This window comes from Delphinus delphis, chromosome 10, assembly GCF_949987515.2.
Source record: "Delphinus delphis chromosome 10, mDelDel1.2, whole genome shotgun sequence".
Taxonomy (NCBI): Eukaryota; Metazoa; Chordata; class Mammalia; order Artiodactyla; family Delphinidae; genus Delphinus; species Delphinus delphis.
The window spans coordinates 23,280,164-23,305,559 of NC_082692.2; the positions used below are offsets into that span (position 1 = coordinate 23,280,164).

The window sequence follows — 25,396 nt, forward strand, 5'->3', positions numbered from 1 at the left end:
TCAGGAAGCAGTTGGAGGTACAAAGAGGTACAAGCCACTGTGTCCCTCTCTTGCCGCCCCACTTTACCCCATGACCTCTGACTTCAGCATAAGTCAAGGGCCCAGGTTTACACAGCTCCAGCAAGTCAAACTGGAAGACAGCCTCAGAGGATGAGAAACCCAAGGCCCGAAACTGAGGAGTAACTTAACCATGGTCCTTGAAAAGGGAAGTTGAGCCTGGGGTCAGAGAGGCCACTAGGCCTTGCATCTCTTCACAGAGCTCCTTCCCCACCCTCTCCTCCCTGGGACTGGTTCTCTTACAGCTCCACTCCTACAAACACACCCCCATGAACTTCCCTACCAGTCCCCATCCAGCTCTGGGTCTGACAGCACTTCTAAGGATGTCCACCACCCTTCTGGTCTTCAACATAGGAGGGCTTGCAGTTCCTCTTCACCTCTTTGTGCTGAGAGCTGAATCAGAGACAGTGGGGCAGGGCAGGAGCAGAGCTCCGCAGAGCTGGGAGCCACTTACCTGCCCCTGGCAGGGCACTCAGGCAGTACCACCTCCCTCAGCCTCCACATCCACCAGAAGAGAGAGACAAATCAAACAGTTTGCACACCTATTTATTTTGGAGGAACAGCCGGGGACTTTGGACAAGAGAGGACCATGGTGGGAAAAGAAGCAAAGCAGGGCAAAGGGGCATCCTTGAGGTGGGAACAGACAGGAGGAAAGATGTCAGACTGAGGCCTTGAAGGAAAACTCCAGAGAATTCTGGAGAGGGAGCCTAGGGAAGGGGCAGAGTGGGAATAGGGGTGTTGAGGGGCGTCAACCAAGAGACAGATAGGACTGGGGTCCAGTAGCTGCTGCTGAGGGCGGCAGGGAGGGCTGGTGGGTGCGGATGGACACTGTTCTGGCTGCCCCCAGGTGGAAATCAGGAGGATGGCTGGAAATTGGCCGGTTTTTTCTCCAGAGGTCTCTATGGAAGTTCTAAGGACCATATTTTATTCTGTTCTGAGGGTTATTGCAGAAATTCTGGAAGCAGCATCGAGAGAATATCTAGAAGCCCAGCACTGGAGGAGTGTGGGTGTACGAGCGATCACTCATCTGCTCCTTGCTGCGGCAGTCACTCACCATGATCTCCGAACCACTGTCTGGGGAGGGACGGCAGCAATCAGCGACACAGAGTTCCCAGGTAAAGCCCCGAACCCTCCCATCCCCTCACCCCACATGGACTTACCATCACTGCCCCCACACCCTGCCCTGGACCGCCAAAATGCAACAATTCCTGGAACTGGACAGGCCAGCAAGTGCCAGGGAGTCACCAGCCATGAACTCTGTGGAAGTTTCCCAGGGAAGGTTGGTGGGAAAGAGCCATTCGAGATACAGTGACAGCTGGAATGGGGTGAATTGGGACTTGTGGAGCAAAGTGAGGAGAACCAGCACTTCAGGCGGGACCATGTAAGAAAAAGTTGGGAGATGTATTGGAGGTCAGATTGCAGACAGGAGGTGTTTGTCGTTTATTTTATGGATCAAAAGTAAGAGAAGAGAAAAAAAAAAAGTAAGAGAAGATGAGGGACTTCCCTGGTGGCACAGTGGTTAAGAATCTGCCTGCCAATGCAGGGAACATGGGTTCGATCCCTGGTCCAGGAAGATTCCACATGCCGTGGAGCAACTAAGCCCGTGCGCTGCACCACAACTGCTGAGCCTGCGCTCTGGAGCCCACGGGCCACAACTATTGAAGCCGGAGCACCTAGAGCCCGTGCTCCGCAACAAGAGAAGCCACTGCAACGAGAAGCCCGTGCACCGCAACGAAGAATAGCCCCCGCTCGCAGCAACTGGAGAAAGCCCTCGCGCAGCAACAAAGACCCAACGCAGCCGAAAATAAATAAATAAATCAAATATAAATAAATTTATATTTAAAAAAGTAGAAGAGGATATCTCTGTTGCTATTGTATATATGAGAGAGGGGAAATCTTTGTGCCCATGTACGGGGATGTTCACTGCTGCCCTGCTTGAGAGAGTGAAAACTTAGAAGCAACCTAAAGGTCCATCAGTAGGGGGATGGATAAATCAACTCTGACATGCCCATGCCGTGGAATACCATGCAGCAGGACAGGAAGCTGGTTACAAACTGATACGGAAACATCCCCCATAACTGTTAAGTTTGAAAAACAAGTGCAGAACAGTGCTTACAGTAGTATGGTACTGTTTGTGGAGGAAAAAAAGAGGTGAAAAGGAGTAAACAGCATATTTGTATAGGGTGGGATATGCACAAAAGGTCACAGAAAGGATAATAAAGGCAATTTAAAAAATGGTTTTCTCTTATTCATGCCTGAGAGCTGGGTGAATTGGGCCAGGAGTGGGAGGGAGACTTTTCTTGAATATTCTGATATGGAACCACATCTATGCATCAGCTGTTTCAAAAAGTATAATGAAAGGATTTGAATGAAGGCAGCTTTGTACAGCAGTTGTCAAGAGCACCATCTCTGGAACCACCACAAACTGTGGCTCAGCCTCTAGGAGACTTATGCAAGGTACTGACCTCTCTGCACCTCTGTTTCCACGTCTGTAAAATGGGGATAACAATGCCTACCTTGGAGGGTTGTAAGTGCTTAGAACAGTGCCGGGTACAGAGTCTGTGTTATGTGTTTATTATTTATTATTGAAAAAGGTGAGGGATCAGGTGGAAGAGCAGGCTTGAGGAACTGGGAATGTAGTCAATTTCCAGCAAGTTGAAAATGAGGTGGAGATATCCAGAGGGCAATTTGACATTACAGTTTGGCCTAACGTTCAGTTTTAGGAGGATGCAGTATGTGCCTGCTGGGTGAAGCCAAGCAAGCAGATAAAATCCTCTGGGAGAGTAAAGAGGAAGAGAGCTAAGGACCAAACTTTGGGGAACGTGAACTGTTAAGGGTCAAGACTTAGCGAAGACCCAGTTAAAGGCAAGACTCAGTGAAGAAGACTGGAAAGAAGCAGTGGAAGATGTAGAAGAGTGGTGCTGGCAGGAACTACTGCTGACAGATGGGGAGAAGGCAGCTTGAAGAAAGGCCAGTAGATTTGGTGATCCCCAGGGTCCCCTACAAGGCTGGGTGCTATGAGGAGGGTTAGCCGAGAAGGGGAGGGGAGTAGAAGTGGAGATGGGGAGTGGCTCTAAAGGAAAGGAAAGAGAGATAGTGGTGGAACAGTGTCTTAGAGTTGTGGGAACCAGTATTAGGGTGCAGCTTAGAAGGCTGGTAGGGACTCAGTTCGGGAATGGGCTGGGCCCACGACGAAAGGGAGAAGGCAGCTTACTGTTCTCTATGAGCAGAGTCATGCAGCTGCTGCCCTTTGGGGCGAGGCAGATGTCAGATCCCAGAAGGCATCCCAACTCCTTGGTCTCCAAGAGGCATCGATAGCAGCTTAGGTATTTATTTAAATGAATCTGATGAAGGGGTTCTTGATCATAACACTCAAACTCACCTAGAATACAGAGAAGCACTGACCCCAAACCCACCTAATTCCCAGACTGGCCAATCCCACTGTTCCCTCCTACCTCCCCATCTCAGAAAACCATGAAATCACCAATTCTTTAATGAACCATCTGGCTTAATCTAACATCAGAAGCTTTCGTTCTCATTAAAAATCTCCATTCTCTGCTCTTTTACCTCCTGAAATGAGGAACTCATTCATTCACTCATTTATTCATATATTTGAGGGGCTAACGTTCCCAGCACTCTACAAGCCTCTAACTTTTAAAGGTTAGGCCAAGGCAGTCCATTACAACTTTTGGCAGCCCTGTTAGGACAGTTCTTCCTTTGTGACTTGGTTTCACTGTCCCCACCCAACCCCCAGACTCTTTTGAATACGCTTTCTTAATCTATAATGTTCAGAAGTGAAAACATCAGGGTGCATCATCACAGGACAGGAAGAATCTCAGCTTTGTGTAGACAGGAGACATCAAGCAGCCCAAGGCCACATTCTTTGTTTGGTGGTTCTCTCACTGAACAGACTCATATTAAACTTTGTCCACCAAAGCCCTCCCCAACTGCATTCCTATTCACCTCCCTCCTCCTCTGATCCCAGGCCCAGACCACATGTTGATGAGTCCCCAGACCCAGCAGAGCACTTGGTGTAAGGCAGATGCTTAGCAAACACTTTGGATCTTGTTTCTGTGTCAATGGTGCTTTGCAGCCAAGTGAGGTTATCAGGCTGGATTCAGCCTTGTTCTACACTGTGGATCCTGAGGCTGTCATCTGGCATGTTCTCCCAACCCTCCCTATTCTGTATTGTCCTCAGATTCTAAGAGGTTCCCTTTAGTATCTCCATTCAGGTCACTGCTGTTGAATGAGATAGCCCTGGGGTAATCACCAGAAATCTCCCTCAGAGTGAACATCAGTACATCATCAGTCCCCAGGCATTATCCCACCAAGCCCACCCATCCCATCTTTCTTCCTGCCTGGGTTTACCTGAATCTCCTTGGCAGATGTACCCAGACATCTATCCAGGGTTTCCCTATCCAGCAGGATAGGAGACCCGTCTGACCCCGTAGAGCCACTTACCAAACGCCAAGCTCATCAGGACCAGCATTATTAAGAGGACCATGTACAGGGCTTGGGGGGGGGCCAGATTCCGGCTACCTGCAGGGCCCGCCATAACATGCATGACTGCCCACCAGCCTCCAGTTTGGCCTTATATTGGTGGAAGAGAAGGTGGCGCAGACGAAGGGGAGAGGCAACATCCTTTGGGGGTGGAAATCAGTGCCTGAACAGCCAGAGGGACAGAGCGTCCTCACCCACGGCCATTCTGGGGTCTAACATACTGGCATGGGGACAAGGACCCAGCAACAGGGGAATGAGAGGGGAAACTTCTTTCATATTAATTCAACAGACATTCATTCAATCACTGCATCAGGTGTTGGGGATACAATATTGCACAAAGTCACTACCCCCACAGAGTACACCATCTAGTACGGGAGACAAGTCAACGGACAATGAAGGGGGAGGGGCGGGGAGCGCGGGCAGAGTGCTTCCAGGGAGAACTTGGGCAATGGAAAGTACTGACCCAAGGAGTTTCATTAGAGCAGTAACAAGATCAATTTATGTTTGTAAAAGATTTCTGAGGCCAGAAAACCACTTAGGAAGCTATTCCTGAGCCCAGTCACAAGATGGCGGCCTGGTCTAGCAGAAGAGAGGGAAGCCGCGAAGTGAACGAATCTGAGCTGCATTTAGAAGAAAGACTGGACAGATTTGGACTTAGACTGAATGTGCGGTGAGGGAAGGGGGATAGGCTTGCAAAAGGGGGTAATTGTGACACCATTTTCCAAGATGAGAAACACGTGTCAGAAACCCCAAAGCGAGGACACCTGAGTCGCTAATGACCGTACTCGGCCCAGTGCCCCCTGTGGGTTCCGGTAAGTCAGAGCCTTTCCCTACGCCCGACTTTTCCCGCCCCGCCTCAGCTCAGCTGCACGTCGGTGGATCTGATCTCCGGCGCCCACAGGCTCCGGCGCTGTGCGCTCGCTCTCCGCGCCTGGCTGCACCTCAGAGATTTTGGGAAGACGCGAAGGCGGCCCCCAGCCCAAGCTCAGCTCTTGGCCGGGCGGCTGGGGAGGGCGCGCCCGGCGTCGGGACCCAGGCATCCGGCCCTGTCAGACACCCAGAGCACTACGCGGCTTCCCCGGAACATCGCACTGTGGCGCTAACATCCCTCCCCACACCCGGATTCTGGAGACCACACAGCAAGCAATGAGCGGCCGCGAACTGGCTCCAGGCGCCCCATCCACTTCCCCCGCCGGGGGCCTGCTGGGCCCACCATGCCTGCTCCGTTGGCATCTCGCCAGGTCCGTCTCTCTGTGAGAGACACAGGGTTTTTGCTTTAAGGGTCGGTGGGCTAGGGGAAGTCCTCGGCTTCCAGGAACGGACCACCTGCTCCAACTTCCAGTCTGAAGATTTGGGGCCGGGCCCTGCCCGAGGGTTCCCTGCTGTGTTCCCAACACTATCCAAGAATCATCCGGTCTCGGGGTGCTGATGCGGAAGATGGGAAGAAACTGACGGAGACACGCCAAGAAAGGCGGACGCGAAAGAAGAAATACGAGAGGAAAACACACGCCACTGCGCGCACCCCAAGAGCCTTGGGATGATAAAAATAAGAGAATTATTTTAGAGAAAAGTCAAGAGTAATGGAGAACTGGGGAGGAGCACCTGGGACCGATATAAATGTTGGTTGAATGAGGGACAAAGTGATAGACGAAAACAATTAGACAGCGGGGGCTGCTTTTGAAGCAAAGTGGGCAAAGGAGAAGCAGAAGGGAATTTCACAGCGCCCTTTGACTCCCTCTCTCGAATATAAGCTCCTTGGAGGCTTATGGTGACGGGCTCCTTGGAGGCTTTCCTGGGGTGAAGAGGCGGGGCTTTGCAACTGTCGTCCTGGTGAAAACAGCGGCTGGAGAAATCCACGCTGAGGGCCCCTCCCCCCGGACAAGGGATACCTGAGGGTAAGCAGCCAAATTACCAAACAAAGCAGGTCGGGCCTTAGGACAGAACGCTGCAGTTAGAGGAAGAATCGGGGTGAACGAGGGGCGGAGCTATGGATGATTGGGCCGGGCGAAAGCCAGGTTCTGTTAGGGGAGTGGCCGCGACAGAGCAGTCTGGAGAGGAACTACAGAGGGGACCTTTAATCAGAATAGAAATGAATGAAAAAATGAATGACTGGGCTCCTGAGGGAGCTGGGAAGGGTTGGTGATTGGATGGATGGATGGATAGGGACCTGGCTATCCCCGACGCCTGGGCCCCCCACTCTCTGGAGCCTTTCACCCTCGGGGCCCTCATTCACTTGTGACAGTGGGAGAAACACATGCCCCTCCCGGGGCAAACCCTCAACCCAGACACTCAGTTCAGAGCCGAGTCCAGCACCTCACACCGGGAGCAGCGCAGGGTGGCGCCTGGGCCAATGAGACATGGTAAGAGAGGGGGTGGCCCAGCCCGGGGCCCACTTCTTCCCAGGTTTCCTGTCCAGTTGCTAGCTCTCCTTTTCCCCAGCCTCCATCCCCTCTCCCAGTTTGCCTAGCAACTCTGGGATGCCTGGGTGTCCAGGCCTCACCTGGTGCCCACTACAGCAAGAGTCAGAGCCTCAGCAGATGTGGTGTGTGCATCTCAGCTGGTCTTCTCCCGAGGCTGCTAGAACCCTGATAAATAGAGTGAGGAGTGGATATGGGGGAGCTGGTCCCACCCCGGGGGCGGGGGTGTGAGCCTTATCAGATAGGGAGTAATCTGAGGGGGTAGACTGAGACTCCTTGGTGGCGCGGTGCAGAATTCAAATTTTGAGCCTCACTTCTCCCCACCCACTTCAGGTATCCATGCGCCCCTCACGGCATCCACTGTTCTCTATAGTATGTGCAGGAAGAAGGGGGAGGGAGACGTGGTTGTAGAGGCAGGTCAACAGAGTCCCTGATGGCCATGGCCAGGAAGAGGGAGTCCTTTGTGTCTAGGGTGTGAGATGTGGGGCACCCCGTGTTTGCATTTAAGGAGGTTCCCTTAGCTGAACAAAGACTTGGGTTTCCAGGGGGCTAACTGTCCTGATGGCTCTGGAAGGCAAGGTTCAGAATCATGCAGCTGGTTCCCACAGCTTCACGCTCCATACTTCCCACCCTGTTTGCTCCCTAGGGCAGAACAGAGGAGAGGGGTGCCAGGATCAGCTCTCCGGTATTTGCTAAAGGTGGAACACTCTGGAGCTGTGGCCACCTCTTCTCTTCTAACCCCAAATAGGAAGCATCATGTCAACTGACAAGTCTCAGATCACTCCTTTCAGTGGAGACTCAGTGTATCTCCCTTTAAGGAGCTGCTGAGCTGGTTAGGGCAGACAGCCTCTGCCCCAGGCATTGCAGGGGAGCTCTGTGCTTTGAGGTTGGAGAAGACACTGAAATTAACCAGAGGATGTATCCAGGACCTCAGAATATGGTCCACCTTAAGTATCTTGTTCAAAATGGTGGACCCAGGGTGGTAAACCTAGGGGTATTTCATCTGGAAAAGAGGTTTCCAAGGGAAGAAGGTGGCCAGGGTACAAACTGATGGGTGGGAAAGGGACTCATTCTGTTCTGTGAGGTCCAAGGATTGGAAATAGAATGGAAGTTATAGGGAACCAATTTCCTCAAGTTCAAACTAAGAATATTCTAACAGCTGTCCAGAAAGGCAAAGTATGGCTCTGGGAAGACCCGAGTCCTTGGCACCTGCTCCTTGGTCCCCGGCAGGCCCTGTGTTTGTTGAATTGCAAAGAGGGTGTGAAGAGAGAGACTTGACATGGTGAGGAGGGTGTGCAGGGCTTGTTGCATCAGACATGGGAGCAGGCCGTTCCTCACTCCCCACGGAAAGAGCAAGAGCTAAGCAAGGAAAACTGGAAGGACTGATGGTGAGACCATGCAGGCTGGACCTGGAAATCTGTAGAATCGCTGAGTAGGTGAAAATCAGGAGCTAGAAAGTATTTTGTAACCAACAAAGCCCATGAGTTGTGAGCAAGAGGAGGCAACCTTGGTCTGCTGGGCTGGTCGTATGCAGGAAGGCCTAGGCAGGCACCAGGGAGGCCGCACAGTGGTGATAGTACTAGGCATGCCAGGGAAGGGTGAGGACTGGGGACCCATTGCACAAGGATAGCTCGTGCTATTGCCTGAGGTGACAGCAGAGATGGGGAGGGTTACACTGGCTGTCTGGAGTTGGGGTTTCTCAAAGCCCAGCCCTTTGGAGCTTCGACTCTCCCCACTCCCAACCCTGGCTTCCTGGACACCTGGGAAGTCACAAAATTAGCCAGCCAGTAGAAAAAATATTTTTATTAATTATTAGGAATAATCCATTCATTTAATGCAGGGAGTGTGTTGGGGAAGGTTAGGTACTGCCGGATGGATGAGGGGAAACGTGCAAGAGGAACAGTGAGAAGGGGGATGGTCTCCCCGCTTGCCACAAACTATAAACAGCAAAATAAACACAGAGGATAACAAGTAATAGGGTCCTTCCTCGTGTCTCCTCCCATCCGTTCTTCCAGAATGAGTCCCAGTGTGGTCCCTAGAGGTGCCAGGGCATCTGGAAGTTCTGGGCCGGGAGTGGGGTACAGTGTGTGGCTTCGAAGTTGTGCAGATGCTTCTGAGCCTGAGGGGAGAGGGCGGGACAGGTGGGGTACAGAACACAGACACCCTCCGAACCCACTACCCACTCTACAAAAGCTGCTACTTCCAATGCTTACAGGGTACCCCTGTCCCCAAGCCCCACACGTGCCCCCTGGCCATTCAGGCACCCTCTTCCTGCTTCCCACCCCTTAGCTCACCAGAAACAAAGCCAGCTGCCGCCTTCCTTCTGGACTCATGTCCTCCCCTGCAGAGAGGAGGTGCTCAAACACGGGCCACGCATCTGGATATTCACCCCCTTCCTGGGCTCTTCCCAACCCCTCCTCCTGCCCCAGGACTCCTTACCCACGCTCCAGGGGAATTCAGGCCCGTGTTCTGCCTGGTAGGACTGGAGGACGGACAGGCACCAGTCCTCCTCCACCTCCCATCGGCTGTAAATCGAGGCTGGTCATGGAGAGAGAGGAGTGCCCATCAGCAACCTGGTTTTGCCAGGCCCCCAACCAAAGCCCTCACCAGATCCCCTTTCACCTTCCTCCAGCTGTGAGGAGGCCTCCAGCCACTGCCTCACTGCTTGAAGACCCTCCTCCGCCATCACACGGGGATACCTATGGAGGCAGTGCCGGGACAAGAGGTCAAGACCCAGTTCTCTTCACTCGTCATCCCCAAACCTTCTCCCCTGTCTCCCCGCGCTGGTGTCAGTACACACACATATGTGCGTATGTGCGTACACACACCCTGGCTCTCACCGATGCTGCAGGAGCTTCAGCAGGAGGTCATTGCCTCGGTTAGACATGATGTCCTCAGGAACCCTGGGGGTGAGAAGAATGTACACTGGAGGGGCTGGAGGTTGGGGAGGAAGGTTCTGGATACCTGGTTTTCTGGTGGGCAGAGGGAGGAGGGGCAACTCCCTGGCTGTCTCTGGGATCCAGGAGGGCAGAAGTTCCCAGGCACTCACGTGGTAGTGATGATCTCATCCTTGGTTCTGCGGATCAGCAGCACAGGGCCCTGGTACCTTCAGAGGACAGCATAGTGGAGAGGGAGAGCTCAGAGGGGGAGACAGGTGACAACTGGCCACCCCACCCCTGCACTGGCTGCATTCTTACCCCTGCTACAGCAGGGCCCCCTGGGCTAGCCCTTCACCCAGTAGAGTCAGAATACTTAAGAATGGGCATGGCTCAAAGTCAGGCCTTGCTGGGAGGTCCCTGCTGGGCCAGGCATGAACCGACTAGTTGCCAGATCGTGAGAAGGTCCAGGGTCCCAGGGAAGCTGGGAGGGGTCGGGCCTGCCGTGGTGGTGGCGAGGCCACTAGGAAATGTGGGGCAGTGGCTTGTACTTGTACTTGGGTACTAATTTCAGCATTTGAACACCCAGTAGCATCTCTACAGGGGGTGAGGTGGGGGAAGGGTGTTATACGCTGGACACTGGCCCGCCCTCACCTGCACAGCTGCTCTGCGTTGTTTAGATTGAGATGCTGCCTCACAGTCCTGGTCACCAGGCCCCCTAAAGTGAGAGGAATGTGAAAGGACAGCAGAGACAAAGCCCCTGCTCAACACCGAGGTCCCCACTGTTCATGGAGATAGAAAACTGAGGTCCCCAGACAGGGGAGTCCTCCTGCTTCTCAACAATGGGGTGACCTACTCCCCACCCACAGAAAGGGGAACCATCTCCAGTTAGAACATCTCCCAGTTCCAGCCCACCTCTTTCCTGAAGGGCAAGCCTGGGAGCTGCACTCACTCCAGCTGTCTGGCATGACCTTCAAGGCCAAGGGCACCAGGTCATCAAAGGAGGCATCCAGGATCACGGCACTAATGTCTGGGTAGGACATGGCTGCCCACGTAGCTGGTACCAGGACAGGGAAGAAGGGTGAGGACCAAGGGCAGGCCCACCACCCCTACCCTTGTCCCACAGATCCTATAGGCTGACCCCATCCTGCCTACTAAGTGAGCCCCAGGTCTCTCCTTAACCCCTCACTTCACTCAGCCAGGGGTCTGCCGGAGACGACGGAGAGAGAACAATGAAATGCACTGAAGACAATACCAGAGGAGACATTTACTCCCTGATGTCACCACCCCAGGACCCCAGTCCACTTCTTTTAATAATCGGGCACAAGGGTGGAAGGAAATGTGAAGTGTACGCGAAAAAGGAGAGCTTCTTCCAGATGCACTCAGAGATCCCACCCCCGTCCCACCTCTCCTCCTTGAAGCCTCCACCCCGCTCCTGGGCCACCAGTGCATTTCCCCACCTCTCCTGGGGGGACACAGAGATGGTTTGAATGTGCCTACAGTAGGGGGGGGGAGGAGGGAGGCTGGTACCAGTGAAACCGCCGATGGACCAGGCATAGATGATGATGTCCTGGGGCTGGAAGCCCAGGCGGTGGATGGCAAACTGGACCACCACATCCATGGCGTTGGCCTCGTTCTGTGGGAACGGCACCCCCTGCAGGAAGAAGGGCAAAGGCAGGAATGGGTCAGCACAAAAGGCCGCTTGCCCATCGCCCCCCAACCTCCCAGCAGGGACCCTTCCTGCAGCTACGCTGCAACAGACAGCGAAGATGGAGCTGCAGCTCTGAACAGACAATTCAGAGCGCTTCTCTAATGGAAGAATAAACGCCTGTCAGTGGCATTAAAAAAAAAGAAAAAGAATAGGGCAGTGGGAGGGGCTGTTCTCTCTAGAAACCAGTTGTTTACAGCAAGATCCACCGCCTCCCCTCCTGCCAAGCCCCCAGGGTGAGAGGAGGAGGCTTGCAGCTCCCTGCCCTTGGCGCCCAGGTCACAGCTGAGTGGGAGGCCCTACAGAAACATATAACCCCTTTCCCTAACACCAGTGGCTGACCAGAGGGAGACAGACCATAACTCAGAAAAAGAAGGGATTTCAGAGAAGGTCTCACCGTGCTTCCAGCAAAGCCGGGATGATTCCAGCCCAGGACTGAATATCCAGCTGTAACACAGGGGGAAGAAGGGCTGGGACCTCATGGTCCACGCCCCCCACCACTCTCTGCCCCCAGCTCTGGGGGAAGGAGCAGAAGGACACTGGAGTTCTAAACACCCAACTCAGAGGCCAAGAACTCCAAGCCTTCCCAGAATGGGAAGATGACAAAAAGGTTCTGAGGCAGCAGAAGGGAGAGAGATGTGATTGTTGGGTCCGGGGAACAGAACAAAGAGCATAATAAGGTTAGGGACACAGCCCTAGGGGAAGGATGCAAGGTTAGCAAAGCAAGTGGGGAGCAGACTTTTCCCCAAAGGCAGGGGTCTCAAACCTCACCCAGAGAAAGTGGTTAGGCCCTGGGAGGTCATATCCATGTGGGAAGGTGGGGACATTCCATTCCAAGGGGCAGAGATAAGAGGGCTGAGCCATGGGCCTACCTTCCAGAGGTGTGGAGACGCAGCCCACTTCATAGAAGCCCGCGTTCCCCTCACAGCAGATCACCTATAGGGGAAGCAGGAAGGAGCCAAGTTGGGACCAAAAATCCCACTAGCGGCAGGGAGGGCAGCCTGTGGGAGCTTTGTAGGAAAGAGGAAAGGGCACGTTTCCTGTTCTCTCCAAGGAGAACAGAAACTTCTCATTTCACAAGTCCGTAAAGTGAGAGGCAAAGTGGATGCAAATGCTTAGCAAACTGGGCCCTCCGAGGAAGAGGAATGATCCAACTTGAAATGCTCAACCCCCCAGCAGTGTCCACTCTTCCTTGGAAGACTACCAGGTGGCCATCTCTCAGGAATGGGATTATGGATTTTTTTTTCCTTTCTAGTTTTGGGGTCCATTTTTTCTGTGACTGTTTCTTTCGTGTGGTATGCCAATCGCTTTCCCTCTCCCTCTCGGGCTCCAGAATTATGGTCAGATAAACTCTATTGGTGCCCCAAGCCAAAGCTCAGGGATGGTGGGGCTTGGGTAGACCCTCAGAGCATCTGGGCAGCGATGGGACTAGAACCCAGCACCCAGCGCTGCTGGCTTAGTGCTCCTTCCAGGGCTGCTTCATGGGCGCAGGAGATTTTAGAGCCAGGCTGCCTGGGCTCAAATCCCAGCTCTCCCACTCACTAACTGTGTGACCTGGAAAAGCTATTCTGTGCCTCTGTTTCATCATCTGTAAAATGGGCTAATATAAATGGTACCTATCTTACAGGGCTGTTGTGAGGCTCAAACATATGCCCTGCATGTGGTAAGTGCTAAGTGGTGACTATTACGATGATGACGTTTTGGTCCTTGCGTGTCAACTCCTCCATCTATTTCCCTATCACAGGGATTTCCTACATCAAGAGGTCTTTAGGGCGGAGCTGGGAGATGGGATTATCCCCACTGTGCTTCCTTAGGGCTGCTGTAGAACTGAGATCTCTAGAACCTCCACTGCCCTCCCCACACTCTACCTTTGGGCTCCCTGTGCCCTCTCACCAGCTTCTGTCCCTGGGGCTCAGCTCTCCCTCGCCGGTCCACAAACATGGTGTCAATCTCATTGCCGTCGCAGGCCTGCAGCTTTGCCCGGCGCCCGTTACACTGAGTGGGGGAGATGCAATGGCCAAGTTGGAGGGGCAGGAGGCCACATTCCTGGGTGGGGGAAGAAGGGCTGTTGGGGGGGGCGGTCACGGGCAAGGGAGCCTTACCTCTTCCACCAGCCGGGCCTGCCCCTGCAGCAGCACAGGCATGAGGGCCTTCTGGAGCAGGTACACAGAGCCCGGATACAGCATCCGGCGCCCCAGGGTGTGCGCCACCAGATAGCTGTGGGGAACACGGGGTTAATGAACCTCCAACACAGTGGAGCCCAGGGACCATCCCAACCCAAGCACTCAGAGACTCTGGGGCCGGCTTCACCTTTGACCTTCACAGCTTCGTTTGCCTCTTTCAGGACTTAACGAAACAATATATGCACCAATTTTTCAAACTTTTGTTTGTTTGATTTTTGGCTGTGCCACGTGGCTTGCGGGATCTTAGTTCCCCGACCAGGGATTGAACCCATGCCCTCGGCAGTGAAAGTGTGGAGTCCTAACCACGGGACCGCCAGGGAAGTCCCTCCCTTTTCAAACTTTTTTTACTGCAACCTTTTTTTTTTTTTTTTTTTTTGTGCTGTACGCGGGCCTCTCACTGTTGTGGCCTCTCCCGTTGCGGAGCACAGGCTCCGGACACGCAGACTCAGCGGCGACGGCTCACGGGCCCAGCCGCTCCATGGCATGTGGGATCTTCCCGGACCAGGGCACGAACCCGTGTCCCCTGCATTGGCAGGCGGACTCTCAACCACTGTGCCACCAGGGAAGCCCTACTGCAACCTTTTTAAAATACTTTATATTGTGGCCTAGTACACATATATGCACATATTAACATTGAAAGTTTTATGAGATAATACTTTCTGTATACTGATATAAGTAAAAGCAAACTAATTAAAAATTATGATTCTGTTAATGTATTTATTTAGGTCCCCAAATAAATAATACTGTTCATTGCGATATGCCCGGTATCTGCCATGTAGTAGGTGCCAAGAGCCTCGCAAAGAGTACTCTGGGGCTTAATAAATATTTCTTGCACAAATACACTAATCTAGACACAAAAGATGCAGTAGGGGGCTTCCCTGGTGGCGCAGTGGTTAAGAATCCACCTGCCAATGCAGGGGACACGGGTTCGAGCCCTGGTCTGGGAAGATCCCACATGCTGTGGAGCAACTAAGCCCATGCGCCATAACTACTAAGCCTGCGCTCTAGAGCCCGCGTGCCACAACTACTGAAGCCCATGTGCCTAGAGCCCGTGCTCTGCAACAAGAGAAGCCACCGCAATGAGCAGCCCGCGCACCACAACGAAGAGTAGCCCCCGTTCTCCGCAACTAGAGAAAGCCCGCGCGCAGCAACGAAGACCCAACGCAGCCAAAATCAATAAATAAATCGAAAAAAGAGATGTGATAGGTGCTGTTCCTGAAAAAGATGGTTAACCACTTCCAGTTAATCCCGAAGTAGGATTTGTCCCCAGAACAACATTGTACAACCCCGTCCAGCATCCCCCCTCAAAACCTCAAACTTGCCTCGCCCCTCTGATCAATCAGCACACAGTCAACAACTGACCACTAAGTCCATCCACTTCCTTGGTATCCTCCAACCTGCCTCCTAGCCCCCAGCAACAGAAAACTCCCACACTGGCCGCGCCGCTGTGGTCACTGTTGTCGTTTCAGACATCACCAGCACCCACAACCACGATTTCCTTAGGTTCCACCTCATGCTCTCAGGCACCCAGGCAAGGTGGAAGCCCTTCAGAATATGTTAAATCTCACCAACTCTATGAGGCAGGTTGTTCATGGACGCAGAAGTTGGAGCTGCCTCGAAGTGGAAAAACCAAGGAGCAGCGGGACCAGGATAGGGCCGCAGCTGCCACCAGACCGTGCTGCAGCTAAGGCTGTGTGTCCCCGCCCCACCCATAACCTCACCCTTCCCTCTCAGCCTCACTGAAAGAGCTGTTGTGTCAGAACTGTGTTAATATCCCAGCTCTTCATGCACCACCTGTGAGACTATGGATCTCTCTGAACCTCTTTTTTCCACTCACAGATGTGGATAAAAACTAAATACTTTGCTACAAATAATACAATGTACATGGCACTAAGCCCAATAAATGACAGTCAGCTAACAGCGGAGCGCCCTGTCCTGGAGCCTCCGCACCCTATGTTCCCTCCACCCCAGCTGGCCTCTCTTCCCTGCTGCTTCGCACCTGGTGATCTGACAAGGCAGCTTCTTGACTCGGTTGAGGAAGGTGTCTGCAGTCCCCCGGTGCAGGGGCTCTGGGCGGAGCAGGGCCACACCCCAGCGGGAAGGCCCCCCCCGGGACTCCTTCCTGAGGAATGGAAAGATGCAGGGGAGGATGGGGTCAGGAGAGCAAGCTGCGCATCTGAGGTCCGTAGGATGGTGGGTGCAGGAATGAGGAGATGGCGCTGGATGGCGGGCCCTAGATCCCAAGAAGGGGTGGAGGTGGGGGACAGAGCAGGCATGGAGCGAAAGAGCCGGGGCCTCACCGGCTGCTGGGCTCTTCCCAGTGGAAGTCGACTGGCCAGCTCCCGAAGTCAAAGTTGTACTTGGCGAGCTGCCTCTGTGGTGGGCGGAGAGAGATGGGGGAGGGGATGAAAAGGGGAGTCGTGGGGATGCCCGCCTACCCACCCCCAACACTCCCACCATCCAGGGGACCGGCCCCCACCCATCATGGGGAGACAAGCAGAGGTCAACACCCTCCGGTCTGCAGATGGAAAGTTCTGCCGGGGCCAGAAAAGCCAGGCTAGAGAGGATGCCCTATCAGGTATCAACTCTGGCCTGTTTGCCCGCATCCAGAAGAGGAACCTAACACTCTTCGCTTTTCTAAAATCTAAGACTGACTCACCCCCAGGAGGGGGCGCTGGAGGTGCTGGAGCTTCTGAGGGAGGAGGTGGGGAGCCTGTTGGCTGGTCACGCTCCCTTCCCCACCTAGGTTCTTTACACGATTCTATCTTGAAGGATCAAAATGTCTAGTGAGAGGGAAGGAGAGAAGTCATGCCCACGGTAGCCCCTTTGCACCTGGGCCACCACTTGAATCAAGGCCTCTCTGACTGTTCCATCCTCACGGGCACCTCCCTTCCCTCGACTCCGGCAGCCACGGGCTGCTGATGCCACCCAGACCATCTGTGCCTTCGGTTACCCCACTGAGTCAGTCCACGTGCTTTTTTTTTTTTTTTTGCTGTACACGAGCCCCTCACTGTTGTGGCCTCTCCCATTGTGGAGCACAGGCTCCGGACGCACAGGCCCAGCGGCCATGGCTCACGGGCCCAGCTGCTCCACGGCATGTGGGAACTTCCCGGACCGGGGCACGAACCCGCATTCCCTGCATCGGCAGGCAGACGCTCAACCACTGCGCCACCACGGAAGCCCAGTCCACATGCTTTTTAAGGGCAGTGAGAGCTGTGTCTTCCACTCTGCTGTATTTCTTCCCCCACCCCCAGAGCTCCCAGCACTTTGAGAATAGTTTATTTTCTGTCACAGACATTTTTTTTTGACATTTACAAAAATAACTGGACTAAGAAAGAGCAATAGAAAAATTCTACAAAAATGTAAATGGAAAAACAAAACAAAATGAAGGGAAGCAAATTTTAGGCAAGCTCTGTTCGGGCCTGGACCCAAACACAGGCTTAGTCACTTCCTTGCTCTGTGACTCTGCTTGGGTCTTGTAACCTCTTTTTGCCTCTGTTTCCTCAGACATAAAAATAAGGGTAATAATGCCACCTCATGCCATTGCTGTGAGGATTAGAAAGGGTGTATGCAAAATGCGTCAGACAGCGGCATGGTGGAACATCTTCACACAGCTCCGTAAGTGGTGGTGTGGAGCAAACAGCAATACGATGATGGTGGTCAGAGCTGTTTGATCCCAGAAACCCCTGTGTAACAGGAAAGAGCTTTATAGGGCCCCAAAGCCCCTTCTCAAAGATGATCACACTCCAGCACTGGCTGGGCTGGCACGACTCCAAGGACACCCTGCCCTAGCTTTTCTCCCTCCTGGCACCACACTGTGCTCTTGGGCACAAGGGTGGACATACCTGCCTGTCTTGTCCCATCCCTGAACAAAACTAGCACAGTGTTCAATGCACACGGCAAAAATAAACAAACATTTACAGAATGAGCTGTTGTGATAGAGAGGAGACCTCCTTCTAAGAAACACTGTGAATGTTTCCACATCTAGGCAATTCTTGCAGATGGAGGGTGGAGGATTATTCTAGTGGGATATTCCACCAGAAGTGGTAGGGAGGAAAAATTCCTCAGGGGGACAGTTCCCTTGTGGAGGGGAGAAGGGATCCAGCCATGTGCAAGCAAACGCCCAGTGTGGCGGGTGGCAAAACACATCTCCCTGCTCAGGCAGAAGCTGGGCCGGTGCTCTGCGGAGGCAGTTGAGGGTCTCACCTTGTTTTCTGCAGACCGGTTCCTGTGTGTTGCCTCCAAGATGGTGATGAACTGCCGGTACTGGGGGTTGGTCCAGCGGCCGATGCCTGGTGGAGAGAGGATAGGAAACTGTGTTAGGAAAACTGGGAAGCAAGACGAGTAAGTTTCAGGAAGAGAATCCGAGATGGGCAAGAAGTGAGAGGAAAAGGAACAGAGGGCCCTGGATCTGGGGAAACAGGAGACCTGGGCCGACGCCCCTCCTCCATATCCAGTGGCCGGCAAGGGCATTCTTCCCCTCCCTAACTTCTCCAGTTTGTTTCTTCCTAGACTATAGACCTTCCACCCTCCAGAATGTTCATTCTTCCCAGTCTTAAAACACTGTCACGTGCCCTCAGGCTTCACTCTTGCTAACACTGGGTTTCTCTCCTTCTCCCTCCTCCCTTCTCCAATGCTACCTTTCCAACTCTTTTCTGCATATTCTAACTCCCTGCATCTGGCTTCACAGCTCTTGCTCTTGCCCCATATTACTTCCTCACTCACTGCATCCGAGTCCCCTTCCTGTCCTCATTCTTTCTCTCTCTCTCTCTCTTTTTTTTTTTTAGTAAATTTATTTGTTTATTTTTTGCTGAGTTGGGTCTTCCTTGCTGCGCGCAGGCTTTCTCTAGCTGCGGCGAGCGGGGGCTACTCTTCGTTGCGGTGCGCGGGCTTCTCATTGTGGTGGCTTCTCTTGCTGCGGAGCACGGGCTCTAGGCGGGCAGGCTTCAGCAGTTGTGGCACGCGGGCTCAGTAGCTGTGGCGCACGGGCTTAGTTGCTCTGCGGCATGTGGGATCTTCCCAGACCCGGGCTCAAACCCGTGTCCCCTGCCTTGGCAGGAGGATTCTTAACCACTGCGCCACCAGGGAAGTCCCCCCATTCTCTTTTAACTGTGCCACTCAGCACTCTTCCCGTCTGTCAAGATTCCTTTCTCCTGTTTCCTGGGTCCCTCTTTGCCTCCTTCCAATTCCTGGGCTGCTCCTCCCCTGCCTCCCTTCTTCTCTCTCTGAATCGAAAGTCATTCTCAACACTGAGCTCTTTTCTCTCTTTGCTTGGCCCCTCAGCGATCGCATCTGCTCTCCCTTCACTGCTGAGGAATCTCAAGCCCTGACTTCTCTGCTCCCACTGACCCGACAGGTGTCATGCGCCAGGCACTGTTCCGACATGGGAGTGACAGCAGGAAACGAGACACACAGGTCCCAGCCCTCAAAGAGCTGGCATTTTGGTTGGGGATGGGGTGGGGCTGGAGAAAGACAATAAATGAGTAAACAAGAAAATTTCAGAGGGATAAGGGCTATAAAGAAAATAAAACCAGAATGAACTAGAACACTAGGTATCATCAAGGGTAGAGCCCCCAAACAATACTGAGAATGAAACAAGCTGCACAGTGATTTGGATAGAGTGATGTCATTTGTGCTAAAAATGTAAAATGCACCCCCCAAAATGCTCTATTTTGTCTATACTTATCATATTGCACAGATTCTAAGGTTCATATATTTTTTTTCACATTTGAAAACTGAAATCGGTATGCATTTACAACTCTTAGCAGCTTTGATGTGATGGAATGAGGTCTCTATTTTGTAAAAATATAAAAATATGGACTAGGGAAAAATAAACACACCAGATGACAATGGTTATTTCTGGGGAAAGAGAAACACGGGGCTGAGGAAGATTCCAGTGGAAACGCCAACCCTGTAATGCTTTAGTATTTTATTGACAAAAGGTATTTGAAGCAGTAGCACAAAACATGAGCATTTTAGTTCTTTCTGATATTTTGTTTTACGGACTTTTCTGTACTTAATTTCTCCCCCAAATTAAAAATAAATAAAATGTAAAATTAAGACAAAACTGAGGAGTGGGAGTGACTTTCAGATAGGGTGGTCAGGGAGGGCCTCTCGGAGCAGGGAGCCCAGCGCCACGGGCAGAAGGTCCTCACCCCGGACTGGACTCAACGGCAGCCGTCCAGCTCCTGACCCCACCACTCCCTTCTTAGGCATCCCCCTCACCTGGTTTTCATCAAGTACACCCACCAGAGGGCACTGATTTGGTTTCTCTCTTCAGTTTTTAAATTGTGAGATAATAACATATGTCCATAAAACATACATTCAGTTTAAAGAATACAAACATTCATGTGCCGATCACCCAGGTCAAGAAAGAGCACAAAGCCACCTCCCACCAGGAGTCCTCCCCAGCCTGTTCCCGCCCCCTCCCAGGTTATCACTCTCCTGACTTTCAAGATAACCAAGACTGTGTTTTTCTTTAGTGTTTTGCCACTTATATATGCATCCCTTTTGAACTTTATGTAGATGGAAACATACTGCATAAATTATTTGGTGTTCAGCTTCTTTCATTCAACATTATATCTGTGGGGGACTTCCTGGTGGCGCAGTAGTTAAGAATCCACCTGCCAATGCAGGGGACACAGGTTCAAGCCCTGGTCCGGGAAGATCCCACATGCCGCGGAGCAACTAAGCCCATGCGCCACAACTACTGAGCCTGCATGCCGCTGCAACTACTGAAGCCCGCACGCCTAGAGCCCATGCTCCGCAACAAGAGAAGCCAGCGCAATGAGAAGCCTGCGCACCGCAACGAAGAGTAGCCCCAGCTCTCTGTAACTAGAGAAAGCCCGCGTGCAGCAACGAAGACCCAACGCAGCCAAAGAAAACCCAAAAACATTATATCTGTGAGATTCATCTGTGTAGCTGGGTGTAACTCTGGCTTGTTCATCTGCCTTGCTCTCTGGTGTTCTCTTGTAGGACTATAACCTCTAATGTATTTCTCCATCCTGCTATTAGGGGCCATGGAGTCCACTTAAGGATTAACACAAACATACACATGGATATATGTGGAACTGTTGTAGGGTATATGCATCTTTTCTAGATAATAGCAAACCTTTCTGCTAATTATCTGTTCATATTTACAACTCAACCCCTTTAAGGAAAAGATCATGTCTCGGCCATTAATTACTTCCCTTCAGGGCCCAGCACCGAACTATATTTGCAAAGGTACTTAATGAATATTTACTCAGTGATGGATAGATCCAAGCCGGTCTCCGTCTCCACCTACCTCGGAGGCAGGCCACTCCTGCCAGCAGGAGAAGCAGTGTCCCAGCATAGTGAGAAAGTGGCACCACTTTGGACAAACTCAAGTAACCTGGTGGGGGAGAGGGATTCTATGAGAAGCTTTCCCCACTGGCCCTCAGCTCCTCTTCGCAGTTCAGCCCCAGCCTCCCCCCCACACCCTCTTTTGGGGACAGCCACACCCTCAGAGGAAGAAGACACCTGATGGAAGAGGGAAGCCAAGCCATCCTCATCACAGGTCCCCTTTCCTCATTAGGGGATTGGCTCAGCTGCCAATGACCTGCCCGTTTCCTGTCCCACCACCTTTGAAACCACACTGACCTTTCCTGTATAAGTAGAAGAAGGCGAAGGGAGAGGAGTAGTAAGAGATGGACCAGAAGACTGAAGCCTGTAGCAGAAAGACAGGGACAAGCAATCAATACACACACACACACACACACACACACACACACACACACACACACCGGTCTGCCATTTCCAGGCCTTGGCTCTGAGCAAAGTGGATAACGTGAGGGATATCATATCAAGTACCTATTCTGTGCATGACACCATGCACACAGTAGGTGCTCAATTATTTGTTGAAGGCAGTGTGTCAGAGCATAACAGAGGCTTGGAAAACTAGGTACAGCTTCTAGTTTCTTCCCCTAATCATCTCCGGACATAATTTCATCACATTTAAAGGCCAGTCTCTCTTTCTACTCAAGTTAATCAAGCCTTTTCAATCAGCCCTACTCAGGACAGCCCCTGGCCTGGTCCCCAAGAGATGCACAAATGTCACCATCGGAACCTTGCCAGAGAGAACAGCTGTCTCTGCAGCCAAAGAGGCTAGATGCCAGGGAGGACAGGTCACTGGGGACTGCAGGACTCCGCACCTGCGGATGGTCCCAAGAGTAAACGCAGCTTCCTCATGGCTCAGGCTGCCCCAGAGACAGCAGTGCACATGCCAAAGGAGAGTACCAAGTATGTGCGCTTGAGAGCTATCTCTGTGTGTGTGCGTGTGCGTGTGCATGTGTGTGTGTGTGTGTGTGTTGGAGATGTCTGCTGCAGAGCCCAGAGCATCCCCCACCCCCAGGGGCACTGCCCTGTCCTAGTCTGGGGAGAAGAAAGTTCAGGAGGGCAGCTGGGTCTGAAAAGATGCAACAGTCCCAGATGCCAGGGCAGACATACCAGTGCCAGGATGCTGTCGGCATGTTTCTCGAGGGCACGGGGCTGATAGTACGTATCCTGCCAAAACAGATGGCCGAATTAAGGATGCTGCTCATTGACAAGTCCCCCACCTTCCCTTTTAGAAGCCTTGATGTGTGTCCTCTGGCTCTAGCCCCCAGAGTCATCTCTCCTAGGACATCTCTGGCTCTGTAGGAAGCTCCTTTTCCCCACCCTGACTCAGAAGCTGATTTCCTACTCCAGACCCTGAGAACAAACACAGGGCACTGGACTTGGAAGCAAAGTGAAAGCAGCATTGGACGACTTTTGCTCTTTTTCACAACCCAGTTTCAAATGGGTTGTGTGCCTATGGGGACAGAGGTAGAGAAGGAAAGACATCATGACAACTTTAAGAGGGAAAGAAGAGCATTGGAATGAGAGTCGTCTGATTAAGGAAGAGAATGTGGCTGGCGGTGGGCAGTTTGTAGAGGGCAATGAACATAATCTGAGACCACCGATAAAAAGAGAACATTTAGGAACACAGCCTACCACCACCCAGGTTTTCATAAACGCAGTGATCCTGGGGTCTCCAAGGTAGGCTGCGGGTGGGGTGGGGGAGAGCGGACGTATGATATGTTGAAGAAGTCATTTTGAAATTCAAGGCCAGGGAAGATAAACGGAACCGGGTGAGGCACTGAGTAAGGGGAAATCGAGAGTTTGATGGCAAAATCATCCAGCTCCTGAATCCGCGCACGGTCTCTTCCAGGACTTAAGAGTCAATTGGGACCGGCATGAAGCAAGACGGGCAGGGTTGAGGGGTCGCGAGAGGAAAAAAGCAAGGAGTGGCAGTCGGAATGAGAAAGCACTGGACAACAGCGATACAGCAGGCGGCCAGTCCACAGGCGTGACTTTAACCCAGGAAGCACAAAGAGAGCAGACTTTGCGGACAACTAGCTTGACAAGCAGGCTCCCCCGATTTCCAATAATGGGCGCTTCTGGAGAGCAAAGGCCGCAAAGGGGTTTGGGCCATACTATGTTTTTAACCAGGGGAGAGCTCGACTCACCCAGGAGCTGGAAGGGGGGTTAGTGACTGAAGTTGGAGTCCCAGGGACGCTGGACGGGGCCCTTTCAGAGTCCCTTTCCCGGTAGATCTTGTAGAGCCGGGGGCCTAGGACGCAGCTCAGCAGCTTCGCCATGGCCCCGGCCCGGGGCGCTGCTCTTTCAGCAGCAGGTCCCCCTGCCGGCCCCGCCCTCCCCCGGACCCTAAGGTGTTGCGTGCCCTTGACGTCAGCACGTACCGGCTCCGCCTTGCGCGGAGTTGAGATATTTTCAGCGCCCTTTCAGCATGGATTCTTGTAGTTGGAGCTACGGGAACTGCAATAGTCAGAAATTAGTTGGAGGCGTTTGGACCGCGGAGAGTTAGAATATTATCAGACATAGTTAAGCCACTTCTTTCTACCCCTTAATACTGGCAGACTCTCGAGCGACAGTGTGAAAGAGGGGTTAAGGAGCGTTTGACAAGAGCAACAAAAAAGGTATCTAGGAACACGTCTAATGAAAGAAATGCAAGATTTTACGAAGGAAATTACAAAAATTACTGAAAGAGGTAAACAAAGGCTTGAGTAAATGGAGAGCTACGCCATGGTCATGGATAGGAAGACTCAGTATTGTTAAGATGTGTGAAATACTGGTTTAAAAAAAAAAAAAAAAGAAGGATGGGGCTTCCCTGGTGGCGCAGTGGTTGAGAGTCCGCCTGCTCATGGAGGGGACACGGGTTCGTGCCCCGGTCCGGGAAGATCCCACATGCCGCGGAGCGGCTGGACCCGTGAGCCATGGCCGCTGAGCCTGCGCGTCCGGAGCCTGTGCTCCGCAACGGGAGAAGCCACAACAGTGAGAGGCCCGCGTACCGCAAAAAAAAAAAAAAAAAAAGGATGAATTATTGCACTTAAGCGTGAACAATTTTCAAAACCATAATGTTGAGTGGAGAAAAGAAAGCCACAGAAGATTACATACAACATGACACCATAGTGCAAAATTCAAAAACACTTAAAATTTAATGATCAAGTATGTGAAAGATAAAGAGCAAATTTATAATACTGTTACACAGCATAGAGGATCTTTGGCTGAAAGGGTAATATTCTGTTTCTCGATAGATATAGAGGTTTGTTTTATTTTTTTTAGTACCTTACACCTACATAATATATAAACTCTTTAGCTTTTCATTGCAGTAAACACATATAGAGAAAAATGCACCAATTGAATATGTCCATGTAGTCATCACCCAGATCAGGAATCTGATAACATCATTACATCATTACTGCATCTAGAAGACCCTCTCCAGATCACTACCAGTTGCTACCACCCCACCAAGAGTAACCATTACTTTTTCTTTCTGTTTAGATCTGAATTTATTTTTAAAATTTATTTTATTCAAATATAGTTGATTTACAATGTTGTGTTAATTTCTGCTTTAAGCAAAGTGATACATTCTTTTTCATATTCTTTTCCATTATGGTTTATCACAGGATATTGAATGTAGTTCCCTGTGCTACACAGTAGGACCTTGTTGTTTATCCATCCTATATATAATAGTTTGCATCTGCTAATCCCAAACTCCCAATCCATCCCTCTCCCACCACCCCACCCCACCCCACCCCACCCCCCAACCACAAATCTGTTCTCTATGTCTGTCAGTAGGTTTCGCAGATAAATTCATTTGTGTCCTATAAGTGATATCATATGGTATTTGTCTTTTTCTTTATTTTTGGCTGCATTGGGTCTTCATTGCTGTGTGCGGGCTTTCTCTAGTTGCGGTGAGCGGGGGCTACTCTCGTTGTGGTGCTTGGGCTTCTCGTTGCGGTGGCTTCTCTTGTTGTGTAGCACGGGATCTAGGTGCATGGGCTTCAGTAGTTGTGGCTCACAGGCTCTAGAGCACAGGCTCAGTAGTTGTGGCACACGGGCTTAGTTGCTCCAAGGCATGTGGGATCATCCCCGACCAGGGCTCGAACCCATGTCCCCTGCACTGGCAGGCAGATTCTTGACCACTGTGCCACCAGGGAAGACCTCTTTTTTGTTTGTTTGTTTGTTTGTTTATTTATTTTGGCCACGCTGGGTCTTCATTGCAGCATGCGGGATCTTTAGTTGCAGCATGAGGACTCTTAGTTGCGGCATGCAGACTCTTAGTTGAAGCATGCAAACTCTTAGTTGTGGCAT

General features: G+C 52.0%; 2 protein-coding genes across 2 annotated transcripts; both read right to left on the reverse strand.

Annotated features, from left to right (window-relative positions):
- Positions 1-1,036: 1,036 nt before the first annotated feature.
- LY6G5C (lymphocyte antigen 6 family member G5C) lies at positions 1,037-4,621 on the reverse strand. The gene is made up of 3 exons (XM_060021540.1): positions 4,519-4,621; positions 3,272-3,439; positions 1,037-1,131 (listed from the first exon to the last, which is right to left on the reverse strand). Exons 1-3 carry the CDS (start codon positions 4,619-4,621, stop codon positions 1,037-1,039), a joined length of 366 nt encoding a protein of 121 aa, XP_059877523.1.
- Positions 4,622-8,762: 4,141 nt separating this feature from the next.
- On the reverse strand, positions 8,763-23,433 carry ABHD16A (abhydrolase domain containing 16A, phospholipase). The gene is made up of 20 exons (XM_060021539.1): positions 23,248-23,433; positions 22,208-22,264; positions 21,362-21,428; positions 21,027-21,113; positions 17,948-18,033; positions 16,042-16,115; positions 15,741-15,863; positions 13,661-13,775; positions 13,452-13,553; positions 12,431-12,494; positions 11,956-12,005; positions 11,381-11,504; positions 10,803-10,907; positions 10,505-10,568; positions 10,024-10,080; positions 9,815-9,877; positions 9,597-9,673; positions 9,414-9,512; positions 9,269-9,315; positions 8,763-9,093 (listed from the first exon to the last, which is right to left on the reverse strand). The coding sequence occupies exons 1-20, from the start codon at positions 23,377-23,379 to the stop codon at positions 9,010-9,012; spliced, it is 1,677 nt and encodes a 558-aa protein (XP_059877522.1). The 5' UTR covers positions 23,380-23,433; the 3' UTR covers positions 8,763-9,009.
- Positions 23,434-25,396: the final 1,963 nt, after the last annotated feature.